Source organism: Ambystoma mexicanum, chromosome 5q (assembly GCF_040938575.1).
Source record: "Ambystoma mexicanum isolate Mex_15411 chromosome 5q, UKY_AmexF1_1, whole genome shotgun sequence".
Lineage (NCBI taxonomy): Eukaryota > Metazoa > Chordata > Amphibia > Caudata > Ambystomatidae > Ambystoma > Ambystoma mexicanum.
In genome coordinates this window covers 672,142,579-672,156,018 of record NC_090933.1, presented here as the reverse complement: position 1 = coordinate 672,156,018, position 13,440 = coordinate 672,142,579, and the positions used below count along the sequence as shown (strand labels likewise).

At 47.6% G+C, this 13,440-nt stretch overlaps 1 protein-coding gene across 1 annotated transcript in view; it reads right to left on the bottom strand.

Annotated features, from left to right (window-relative positions):
- Positions 1 to 1,456: 1,456 nt before the first annotated feature.
- DNAJC5B (DnaJ heat shock protein family (Hsp40) member C5 beta) overlaps positions 1,457 to 13,440 on the bottom strand; it is a 403,804-nt gene continuing 391,820 nt past the window's right edge. The window contains exon 5 of the mRNA XM_069621124.1: positions 1,457 to 3,019. Coding sequence (XP_069477225.1) covers positions 2,925 to 3,019 — 95 coding nt within the window. The 3' untranslated portion in view covers positions 1,457 to 2,924. The remainder of the gene's footprint in view (positions 3,020 to 13,440) is intronic.

The window sequence follows — 13,440 nt, the reverse complement described above, 5'->3', positions numbered from 1 at the left end:
ACTCTTCGAGGGTTCAGGGGGCTCTTCTTCCGCTCACTGGAACACACTTCTCTTCTGGGATCCAGGGTGCTCCTCTCTTCCTCAATGGAGCACACCCCACTTCTGGGCTCAACTGGCAAATTTTTTAATTGATTGGTTAAAAGTCTTCCTGCTCCACCTCGGTATTCACTTACTTTGGGTCCTGGTGTGTTGCTATTCATATTTTTCTATACTGGTCTGATGTTAAGACATATTTTTCAAGTCAAACTGTGTACAGTCTCATTTCAGTCAGGCATGCCTCGCAAGGGGTCAGGAGTTCACGTGGATAAGTCAAAAAGGTTTGCCCAATGATGAGTAGCACCATGTTTTGATGTATGCTGCAATCTCGGGGGTGGGGGGGTGTAGTAACTAAGCATGTCATTCTCATCTGCAAATGAAAAGGTGATCAACCTCCTCCTGTATGTTCTTTTACTCTACATCCTCTATCTCAAACCTCTGAGTTGGCACGCCAGAAGGATGCTCCCTGGTACGGCCATTCTGTGCATGTGTGTTTGACTGCTGTCTCTGCTGAATTAAATAGGTAAATGTATGTGATATGTGCCACTTGATTTTGTTGCCTCTTGACTTGCACCCTTTCCGGGCCCACTTGTTCCACTTTTATTTGGACCAAAAGGAAATGGGGATTTTAAAAGAAAATCTTTTGTTTTAACTTTTGTGAATTGGATTTTCTGAGCATCTTTGCCTACGTGTGCTCATCACTCCCTCTTGCACGTGTAATTTGGCTGCTTTACATGGTTTTCCCCACTTTGAGCATCTTTTGCACTCCATTTATGCGTCTTTTTTGCATTATAGCATCGCTGAGATTCACACGTGTGAAAATCATGCACATTTATTTGTTGCACATTTCTTGCCTATCTAGGAATTGCTCGCTTTTTTGTTTTGGGGAATATGCCCCAAGGTAAAAAAACATCTTCTGCCCTTTTCTGTATTCATTTTTTAACACGTGGCCCTATATTTTTGAGTGCTTCCATGTCTCTATGATTTCACTTCAGTTCATTATGTTTACCTTTCCCTTTTAAAGCATGTTTCTTTCTATTCATCGGCTGATGCCTGCTACCAGACAAGCATCGAATTCAGTTGAATGAACCCCACTGGTGCCTGCTGCCACCGAAGCAAACATCACTGCACCGCTACTGCTGGGCTCATCGATTCGCTCAGAAGTTAAATCCTACCAGATTTTCAGAATGACCAAAAGATGTGAAAATAACCTCCATGAAACTTCATTATATGCACATTTTCCAAAACACAATCATTGTTTACACCTTTAAATTTTGACTGTGGCCACTTCTGCAGAACACACAGCAAAATGGCCTTTTTGCAGTCAGAAACAAAATGGTGGAGGGCTTCTGAAATATAAAATGTGTCTCATATTGTGAACCTGAAAAGCACTAATAAACATTTTCAATGGCTGTTATTCATTTTATTCATTAATATTTATTTGAGTCGTTTTATATAGCAGAAACAAGACCAAAGAAAGCATCAAAGTGCTGTACATGATTTACATAACTCAACAGACACCGCTCTACATGATTTACCAGGTTGAAGACATTACATGATAAATGAGAATTAAGTCGCAGTTTTCTAGGGGATCACAACAAATCATCTTTGGTAAGGGTTCATTTTCGTCAGGGTATCCTTGCCCCGCAAGATGAGCAATATAGGGTTGAAAGGACTATAAACAAATTAGTCGGTCCTGGTGAAGTGCTGTAAGTACGTAACACATGTTAACATTTGGTTTTATCTAGGCATTGCTGCAATTGATTTCTAACTGTATTTAATTTCATTGCTCGCTCTATAAACATATCTTGACTGAATGTTTAACTGGAAGTCGACAGGTTTGTCTCTACATGACGCACACACACACAGGCTTTTGCCCATGCAGGCAAGGCAAACAAAGCGATTTCTAGCTACACTGATGTTGTATCAGCTCTAGTCCTCTGGTTGTGATCTGCCTTAATTTCCTGCATATGTGTAAGGGTTTTACTTCATTGCTTTGTACATCTCTACAAGGATATTGTGAATGTTTCAAAACAGGCATGAACTAATCATCATCCAGTAAATAACGTGTTTTTATTGTGCAGGTTTATGTGGACTCGAGGAATGCTAGGCACTTTCTTGGTTGGTGCCATGTTCCAATGATTCTGCAATTCTCAACAAAAGTAATCAAAGCCTTTGTAAGTCACAAAATGTCAGATCATATGTGCATTAAAGCTATGCAGTAGCAGGCATACAATTTGAATAAAATACAAAGATTTACAAGCACTGATAATTTGAGTACATTATTGATTACATTCATGTACCTTTATCAAAGCTGCAATCTGACGTGCATTTGACGTTTTTCTGCAAGTTTAACAATGGCTTGTTATGCTTGTGAGCAAATTCATAATGCCATCCAATTGGAAGCATTTATGGGTGCAACGTAATTGAAGCCGCCAGGAAGTCGCACTGGTATGTTCTGGCGTTCAAGACCGCCTGTACATATTTCAATTATAAAAGGTGTCCTGCTTGTTAATTGGAGGAGAGGATGAATAAAGTAAAATAGCGCATTCAAGTTCATCTACTTCCGATTATAAATATTGTTATTTTGAGTATTTTCAATGGGCCAGAAACAGTACAGGAAGGAGCACGAAGTGAGGAGGAGCGGAGCAGCAGAAATGAAGGGCAAAAATGTGTGTTCATCGAAAGGATGGCAGAGTTTCAAAAAACCCACCGAAAGAGTTACAGCCAGACAAATGAATACAAGAATGTTGCAACATGTAAAGCAAGCAGGTGTTATCTTTATTGAAAGTGACGTAAGGGTACTCTGAAAACCACTGCGAAACATGTGGGGGAATGTGGGGACGAGCCGGGCAGAGTGGTCATTATCTATTGTCCGTCGCTTATCCCTATGAGTCGGTTTGGTAGCCACGGTGACCGTCTCCGATCAACTGGGTCTTCTCATTTGCATTTGTCGGCTGAAGTACAATTGGTGTATCTCCATCTAGAGTAAACAAAAACATACAATTCATTAGATTCATTGAGCTTCAGTTCCAAATGTGAATTTGAGAGACGCCATTTGCAATGATTTCGACATGCCTGCAAATGAAGGATATCTGGCACGGGTATCTCAAACAAGCACAATCTGGGAAGACTCTGCTCATCCTTAGTTTAAATGAAATATGCAGCGGATTCAGTGCAATATTAGACGCTAATAGGCAAGTAAAATCTTTATTTAGAGTGAAACATTGTACATTAGCTGGACCTGGTGTATTATTCACCAATCTAGCACTCTCTGTCTCTCACTGAACAACTCTCTTTCTCTGTCCTTCTTTTCTCCTTTTGTCTATTTCCCTATATCCGTCAATCTCTCTCTCTGTCTTACTGTCTCACTCTATTTCTCTCTCTCTCTCTCTGGGTGAGAGTAACATTGCCAGATGCTCATATGCTAGACCCACCTGAACAATTGCTGACATCAGCTTGAACAAAGAAAACAGCACAGGAAGCCTGGAAGGGGGAGCTGCTGTATCTTCGATGGTTAAAGTGGAATATGGACAGCAGCCACTGAGGCAGCCCTTGAGGTGGGTCCCAGACTGGTATTTGGATGCTTACATTGCCATCACATGTGTCCTGTAGGAATGCTTCATTCACATGGAGGGCCCATTGTTCATACAAGGGGAGGTGAGAAGGATGCAAATTGGCTCTGCATGGAAGGGGAGTTCTGGCACACCTTGTAAGGTACCAGAGGTTCAGACTGCCAGGTCCAAAATTACATTTATTTTCCAATTGTTCTGATTTACCAGTGTTTGTGCATATTGTAACAAATCCATTTGTTCAGCAGCACTACTAACCAATCAGTGGCCAGCAAGAAAAAAGTAACATTGCTTCGGTTCTCAACAAAATGGTGTGTATTCTCTGCAAAATGAGCTATTTAAAAAGAAAACTGGTTTAAATGTACTACCATTGTAAACTGGCTCTTTTTTAAATATTTTGCAGCTGTATGTTCTAATGATTACATCGATTATATTTTGCACTCATATTAATAATGCCACACTTATCTTACTGAGCAAAGCCATAATCAAAACCTAGAATAACCATATGCATTATTCTCTGAAAGAAGGTTATCATTCTAAGATGAACAGTCTGGTAAACTCGTATTCTACTCTTTTGAAATATCCTTATTGGAAAGGGGCGTGGACAAAAAGCACCAATCAGGGTCCCTGGCTGTTTTGTACAAAATCAAAGATCATTCTCAGAACATAATAACTAAAGATCTTTATATCTTACAAATATACCTGTGATACAACATGTGTTATGCTTATATCACTAGTACATAATGCACACTGGGCTTGGTGTTCATATATATTTTCACAACACTCACCCTAACAATAAAGACATTTAACAATTATCTATTTATATTCATTTGAACAGCCTCAGGATTGGGATGTGATGATAAAATAGCTGATTCTGATTTCCAGAGATAATGTTACTCACTGAATTTGGTAGTCTAGCAGAATTTTAGAAGAGGAAGGGCTGAGAGGTGAAGCTGGGTCTCGAGATAAGGATGTCTGTGCATGTAGTGTTATAGGATAGGATTGGATACTTTACTAATATCGATTCAACTGCTTGGCAAAGTGGTTGTCATACATTGACTGTTGGATATGCCAATGAGCCGGTATGGTAGCTGCAATCACCAATCAATTTGGCATTCCCAATGTACTCTGTTTACTTTGAGGTTGCTTTGATCCTTGCTATTTAACAATATTTACCACACGTCAGTTAATTATTTGTGTTTTTCTCTTTTGCTGCACATTTTCAATAACCATTTTTTAGGATGATGCATGGTTATATGACCATAGGGAAATTAATTAGTACTGAGAGACATGGCATTTGTGCACATCAACAATAGAGACCGGCAGAAGACATGTAGTGCCAGCACAGGAAGCTTTTCTATCCCGAGGACCAGGACTAACCCAGGAAACTCCCAGATCTGTTGCCAAGCCCAGCTTCAGAAGATTTGGCACGAGAGGGAATCCAGAAACAGCCAGCCTTGCATACTGTTCTAAAGATGTCAAACTGGTATATATGTGTTGCAATGTTAAGACTTGTTTTGTTTGGGTGGGTATTGTGACCAATGAAAACAGCAGAGCCCAGCTTCCATTACTCACTCAAAATAATTTTTTGCTGAAGAACTATTATATACATGCCTCAGATGTAAAATTGTGGGCATTACGAATGCCCACAAGTTTAAATTTGAAACATACATTTTGCATTAAAAGATGTCAGGCTAGCTCTGTTGCAGAAACCTTGGCTCCACCCTACTCCTTCCCCAAGGAGGAGGGGAGCCCAGAGTATTTTCTTTTGAGCCGCGGCACCCTATTTACAGGTGTCGACGAAGGCAACACAAAATGGAGGAGGCACCCCGATAACTTGGGCAGTGTCCCCTCTCCTACCTCCCCTTCACGGATGAAAGGGGAGGAGCCAAGCCCAGCGCTGCAAATACAACAGAAGCCCGCGAAAAGGCGAGGATGCGCAGCAAATCTTAGGAAAGCCCGCGAAGGGTGACAAAAGAAAGGGGAGGGGCTTCTACTTTATAAACAAACGGGAACTCCAGGGAAATCAGCAGCCAGCTTCGCAGGAGAACCCCGCACGGACTTTAAGGAGCTTTTCGTTTTGTTTTAGGAGCAGCTGAGTGATTCGTGGCGTGTGCTGGATGAGAGGAACACCGGAGGAGCCCCCGCCCAGTGAGAGCGCGAGCGAGCACAGGAGAAAGAAGGGAGGCACGGAAGCCAGGAGCAGCCGAGGAGCCGCGGCGTGCATCGAAGCGCCAGCCCAGCTGTGAGGAAGGTGAGCGCGTCAGCCGGAGGAAGCACCGAAACCAGGAAGCCGCGGAAAGCGTGACCGGGAGAGAGCGAGCAACGCCCGGCACACAGCGAAGGAACAACGTGGCCGAGCTAAGGCCTTATCGTCGCAGAAGGAGCCAACGGTCCTCTAAAGGAACGTTAGGCGGGCATCGTCCGGTGGCCATACAGCAGTGGTGAGGTAGGGGTGCGAGAGCATTCCGAGGCACGTGGAGACCGGCGGCGGCAGAGGGGCCTGCGGTCCCAAAAGAACTGGCAACAGGCAGGGGCCTGAGGACAGATAACCCGGCAGGCACACGTGAAGTGGGGGTGTGCGAGTAAACTGGGACACGTGTTATTGAGCACACAAGGCGACAGCGGGCCCCCAATACGACTTGCTGCAGGCATCAGGGGTTGCAGCAAGGGGAAACACACTGCATTGTGCCCTGCAAAAAGGTGGACACGGGGGCAGCAGGGCATCGGTGCACCAGGCAGCAGAAAGCGCCAAGCATGGATATGGAGGCTTTTATCTCCATGGCCAAGCTGGTGGTGGCTAAACACGGCAGCAGATGGATGGAGGCACTGGCTTCTCAAGCAGAGGATGATCAACCAGGGTCAAGCGAGGGCCCGGTTTCCCCCTTGATGTTTCCAAATGAGGAGGACGTGCTGGAACAGGAGGAAGAGGGACGTGAGGAAGAGGAGCCAACCGGAAAAAGGAAAAGAGTCATGACACAAAGGGCTTTGGCAAGCAGAGAGCAGGCGGCCAGAAACAAGAAAGCTAGAGCTACCGGGACAAGTAGCAAGGGGAAGACACAGGAGGCTGTGGCCGTACCGGCGCCCGAGCCTGTGGGGACACCGAGGAGACAGGGAGCACCCAGCACGCCTGCAACCAGACCGGTGGCTGCGAGGGACGAAGGCCCCACATCCTTGGAAACAGTTAAAGGTATGGTGATGCAATGTATGCAAGCTTGGGGGAATGGTGTGAGTGGTCAAATGTTGAGCGGGAACATAAATGCGTTTAACCATTTGGGTAATGGGGCGGCTGTATTGCAACAATGCAGGGTGGCACCAGGCTCCGGGGTAGTGGGCTCCGGGGGTTATCAGCATGCCATGGGGAGCTCGGGGGCAGGGAACCTGGGTATATGGGCAGCATCAGCAGGCCAAGCCACCGGGGGGTGGCAGGGTCAGGGGGCCAAGGGCTGGGGGGCTGGTCCACAATGCCAACTCCAAATATGGGAACACAGCAACCAATCACCCAAGACAGAGGCGGAGCGGCACAACAGCCACTCCAGCAAGGTGCAGGGGCGGGGGTTAGTGGCGACAATGGGGGTATCGCTGCGGGCCAAACCCTGCAAAGTCAGCAATCCATGCCGGCGACAAGCACTGGTGCAATAATTGGGGTTGCCTCAGGGAACCAGCAAGATTTAGCAAGGGGAGGAGTGGCAACGCAACCCCCCTCATGGTGGGGGCAGGGCGTAGCGAATACAGGTTTACCCCCGGGGCCTAGTTCCTTTGTCAACCAGGACGGAGTGTGGGGTACTATGACGCAATATGGGAGAACAATGCCGGGCTTCGCGCCGGTGAGGGTAGCGGTTAATTCTCTGTCTTGGCATATACCATTATCAATTAAAGAGAAAGTATGGAGGAAGGAGTTCATAGACATTCTAGAGCTCATTGGGATGGAGCCTTTGGGTAACGGGTTGAAGGAATTGTCAGAGAAAGAAAAAGAAAAAAGAGAGAAGGAATCACCTAAGACAGAAGCTACTATGCATAATTGGTTGCAGGCATTTTTTGTGTATACGTCAATAATGGTGGAGAAATACCCGCAGGACGCTTTGTCAATGCTGGCTTATGGTCATTACATTCAAAGTATTTATTTGAAAAGAGGGGGTGAAGGATGGCTGCAATATGATAGAGCGTTCCGTTTAAAAATGCAAGTATGGCCAGCCTTATCCTGGGATGAAATGGATGTGGGCAGGGTTTTGGATAAATTGGTGCTTACGGGAGAGGGAAGTGAGAAATCTGCAGTTGAGAAACCTCAGTTTTGGAGAGGCAGGGGGGTTTCACCCGGCGGGCGAGGGCGTCTTTTCACGGGCACTCCTCCTGGAACAATAGATCCAGCTTCCAGGGGGAGCAAGCAGAATGCTGGAGGGTCAATTCAGAAGAGGGTTGCCCCTTTGGTAAAGCGTGCCGGTTTAGGCACCCTCGTGGAGCCAACAGCAAGGAACGCAACACCGCTTCCAGCGAGGGGAGGCGCAGGAGTAGCCCAAAGGGTAGAGACAAGGTCAAAAAAGATTAATGCGGGTAACACAATGTCAAAAATGATCCAGAATGAGAAATGTATTGGTATGATTAAAATGGGGTTGCCAACCCCGGTTAAGCTACAGGCAATGACTCCATGGTTAAATATTTATCATAATTATCAAGATGCCAGAATGTTGTGGGAAGGTTTCAGGTGGGGCTTCAAGATCCCGAGTATAGTGAGAAAAAAGGGCAAAGAGGCAGCCAACCTGCGGTCAGCGCTGGGCTTGCCGGAAGTGGTGGCCAAGAAAGTGGCCAAAGAGGTGGCGCTAGGCAGAGTGGCTGGCCCATTTGAGCATCCTCCAATGCCAAACTTAGTGGTATCTCGACTGGGGCTGGTGCCCAAGAAGGAAGCAGGGCAATTTCGGTTGATCCATCACCTCTCTTTCCCAGAAGGGGAGTCAGTCAATGATGGGATTAGCGAGGATAGGGCCAGGGTACATGATACATCTTTTGAGGACGCCGTGGAGGTGGTGAAGGCTGCCGGGAAGGGAGCCCTTATGGGAAAATCAGACATAGAGTCAGCATTCCGGTTGCTACCCATTCACGAAGAAAGCCAGCACTTGTTGGGCTTTAAGGTGCAAAATCTGTATTACTATGACAAATGTTTTCCGATGGGGTGTGCCATTTCTTGTGCCTATTTTGAAGCATTTAGCAGCTTTTTGGAGTTCGCGGTGAAGCAAGAATGCCACGAAGGGGCTGTAGTCCATTACCTGGACGATTTTTTGTTCATTGGGAGTGAAGGGTCTAGGGAATGCGAGAACCTCATGGCCACGTTTGAGAGGCTGATGGAGGTCATGGGGGTACCGTTGGCCAGAGAGAAAACGCTGGGCCCAGTGGCATGTCTTACCTTCTTGGGGATTGAGATTGATTCTGTGAAGGGGGAATGCAGGCTGCCCCAGGACAAAGTAGCAAAATTGAAGGGGGTTATCGGGGGGTTGAGAGGGAAGAAGAAGGTGACACTCAGGGAACTGCAGGTACTGGCCGGTTACCTTAATTTTGCAGGGAAAGTCATCCCAGTAGGCAGAGCATTTGCAAGGAATGTGGAACTAAAAATGGTCGGCCTACAACATGCAAATCAACACGTCAGGCTAGGGGCGGAGTTGCGGGATGACCTAGAAATGTGGGACAACTTTTTGGACAACTTTAATGGGGTGTTGATCTGGCGCAGCCAAGATGGTCGCAAGGGCAGGCATAAGTTGGTCACAGACGCATCAGGAGCAAAGGGGTTTGGTGCAATTTTGGTAACAAATGGTGTGGGAAGGCATGGCCCCAAGAATGGCAGCGCAAAGGGGTCACAAAGGACATCACTCTGCTGGAACTCTTCCCCATTGTGGTAGCATTCAAACTGTGGGGGGAACAGCTGGCGAACAGCAGAGTCATACTCTGGTCGGACAACTTAGCAGTGGTCCAAGTCATTAACCAAGGGGCTGCCAGTGGCAGAAGAGTGTTGCAGCTGCTAAGAGAGTTACAGAAATGCATGTTGGCTGGAAATATTGAAGTGCAAGCGAGACACATTCCTGGGGTGCGGAACGTGGCAGCTGATGCTCTCTCTCGTTTACAGTGGGGGAAATTTCAGGAGAACTGCCCGGGAGCAGAGAAGGTGATGTCCCCGTTCCAAGCTCAGTGGTGGGACATGATTGGGGTAATCTGAATGCCCTCATCCAGACGGCTCTGGCACCAGGCACGACAAGGAGGTATAAAGCTGGCTGGGAACGCTACCAGACTTTCAAGCGGGAGGTACTAGGGGTAAACCATCAAGGTTTGCCAGTAAGGGCCTTCATGGGAGGGGGGTGGCGTGCGGGGAGGTCAAGATCTTGGATGGCACACCATCTAGCAGCTATCACTCATTTCAGCAAACTGGAGGGGGAGACTGATCCAACTAAGGAACACTATATCAGAATGGCAATGAAGGGGTGGGCTAGACAGATAACAGTGGAGAAGGACGCAAGGAGGCCCATTGATGTAGACAAGTTGCAAAAAGTGGTATGTTGTCTCGGGGGGATATGCCACGGGGCCTACGAAACAGCATTGTTCAAAGCAGCTTTTACCCTGGCATTTTTCGGGGCATTCAGGGTAAGTGAATTAGAACCTGAGAACAAAGGCGCAAAAGGGCTTAAGTTTTTGCAAATTCAGGATGTACAATGTTCAGAGCAACAAGTAATGTTATGGTTAAAAAGGTCTAAAACAGACCAGGATGGCAAAGGCTGCACGGTGTCATTACAGCTCATCGCAGGGAGCCCGATATGCCCAGTCAGTGCAGTTACAAGGTACCTCGGCTTGAGGCCACCGTCAGTAAAGGAAGCCCCGCTGCTCATCCATCAGGATGGTTCATCGCTAAGTCGCTTTCAGTTTAAAAGGGTGATGGAGCTGGCTTTACAAGCCATAGGGGAAACGGAAGGGGTTTTTGGTACACACTCTTTTCGTATAGGGGCGGCGACTTCGGCAGCAGCAGTGGGCATGGGGGAAGTGGCAATCAAGCAGATTGGGAGATGGAAATCAGGTTGCTACAAACGGTACATTAGACCCGAGAAAATGTAAAGTTACATGTTTCCCCCCTTTTTTCTCCAGCAGCTGCCCAAAGAAGGAAGATAACAGTTTGGGTGGTAGGGCATTCTTTTGTATCTAGGGCAAGGGCAAGCTGGTCGGCAGAACAGGAAAAACCTGACGGCGGGCAAGTTCTCAATAGAGTGGCACGGGGTGCCGGGGATGAGATGGGCCCAACTGCAGGAACAGGTTCTTAGGTTGGGGGAGAACAGGCGAAAGCCAGACATACTGGTTATCCACTTAGGGGGTAACGACCTCACAAGCTTGGGGAGGGGGGCGCTGGTGCGCGAAATGATGTTTTCTCTGCAGGAATTAGCAGGACAGCTGGGAGAAACATAAATTATTTGCTCGGAAATCATCCCGAGACAGGAATGGAGAGGTGCGGACAAGCACGCAGCAGTGGAGAAATCCAGGAGGAAATTAAACTGTGCTATGGCAAAATTCTGTAAGGGCAGGGGTTTTGGCCAGATCAGACACGGGCTGATTAACCTGAAATCACCAGAATACTTTTGCAAGGACGGGGTTCACTTGACCCCGCTGGGCATGGATCTATTCTTCTGGAATGTTTGCACTAAAATCCTGGAAATGTAAGAAGGAAGGGGGAGCCTCGGTGGACGGTAAACCCACACAAGGCGTGGCGGTGTTTGCCCGGACAAACACTTGAGACAGACTCCGGATGAGCCAGGGGAAAGCGAGAAGGGTCGTCGCTCTTCTCAGACCCAGCACCCCTTGGGAGCCTAAGCGGCAGGGGCGTCTGGGAGGAACATCTAAGGCTCAGCTTCCCCCATGGAAACAGCACTCTCCCCGCCCAGGAGCACCTGCAGGGGCAGGAGAGGCTCGGACGCCAAGGTTGGGAGAGTTGGGCCTATTCGCTCGGGGAAGAAAGGGGGAAGCAGTTTACTTTTGGACACGGAGCAATCGCCGCATCTTAGGAGTTATGTTTTCACAATGTGTGCAGTGTGGTTTTGGTTTATGTTATTGTGGAATAAATCTGCGGCTCTTTTATGCCAAAAAACAAACAGGTCTCATGTGACACTTTTCTGGGGGGAAAAGGTAATGAGCCATGTACATATGGGATACAATTGGACAAATGCCAGGGTTATACAGGTGTCGACGAAGGCAACACAAAATGGAGGAGGCACCCCGATAACTCGGGCAGTGTCCCCTCTCCTACCTCCCCTTCACGGATGAAAGGGGAGGAGCCAAGCCCAGCGCGGCAAATACAACAGAAGCCCGCGAAAAGGCAAGGAAGCGCGGCAAATCTTAGGAAAGCCCGCGACGGGTGACAAAAGAAAGGGGAGGGGCTTCTACTTTATAAACAAACGGGAACTCCAGGGAAATCAGCAGCCAGCTTCGCAGGAGAACCCCGCACGGACTTTAAGGAGCTTTTCGTTTTCCCACCCACCAACCCTATGGGTAAGGAAAGCAGAAGGGCCTGGTCGTCGGCGTCGCAGGACGGCAGGCGGTGTGGCGGTGTTTGCCCGGACAAACACTTGAGGCAGACTCCGGATGAGCCAGGGGAAAGCGAGAAGGGTCATCGCTCTTCTCAGACCCAGCACCCCTTGGGAGCCTAAGCGGCAGGGGCGTCTGGGAGGAGCATCTAAGGGTCAGCTTCCCCCATGGAAACGGCACTCTCCCCGCCCAGGAGCACCTGCAGGGGCAGGAGAGGCTCGGACGCCAAGGTTGGGAGAGTTGGGCCTATTCGCTTGGGGAAGAAAGGGGGAAGCAATTTACTTTTGGACACGGAGCAATCGCCGCATCTTAGGAGTTATGTTTTCCACAATGTGTGCAGTGTGGTTTTGGTTTATGTTATTGTGGAATAAATCTGCGGCTCTTTTATGCCAAAAAACAAACAGGTCTCATGTGACACTTTTCTGGGGGGAAAAGGTAATGAGCCATGTACATATGGGATACAATTGGACAAATGCCAGGGTTATAAGTGAAAGCTTCCAAGGAGCTTTCACTTTACTAGGGCTCCGCCCACCACACCAGTTCAGGGAAGCCTTTCAATGGCTGCCTTGTGCTGGCGTGGCAGCGGCAGCCTATTAACACATATTATCTTGCTAGGCTCACTGTCATTTCTTGTTGCCTTTTGAAACTTTGAGTCGGGGACTTACGTTTAGTTTTATAACGCTACCTAGATTTGAAAGTAAAACCTGCTAGCCTGAAACTGTGATTTAACATTGTTTAGTTTTGTAACGCTAGCTAGATTTGAAAGTAAAACTCGCGAATCAGAAACTGTGAAACTGTGATTTAACATCTTACTTGTATTGTGTAAAGTTTGACTGAAGTGTGTACCAGAGACACGTTGCTTTGCAAAAGCTCAGCATTTCCATTGCCTTAACTGCTGCATTATGCATTGTTAAGAGGCTCTTGGCTGGGAAAGCTACGCTTCCCATCTGCCCTAAATGCCTACTTATCCTGCGACCAGGTGCACCACCGCCAGTGCAACAGGAACATGCCGGTCTTCGCCGGTCATTGACATGCTCGGCGTCTCGCCACCTGGCAATTTAGCCTACAGGTAACAACAGTAGTGTTCTCTGGTTAATGGTTACCGACCACCTTTCAGCGAACCCTCGGATCTTATTATTGTTACTATTTCGGTGTGTCACCTCTGATTACACCTCTGTCTGGCTGAATCGTTATTTGCAGAGTTCACTACGATCGCTGTAATACGCATGATCGAGTACTTATACCGCGGAAGTCTGTGCCGCTAGTTTCATATCTAATTGCGTGT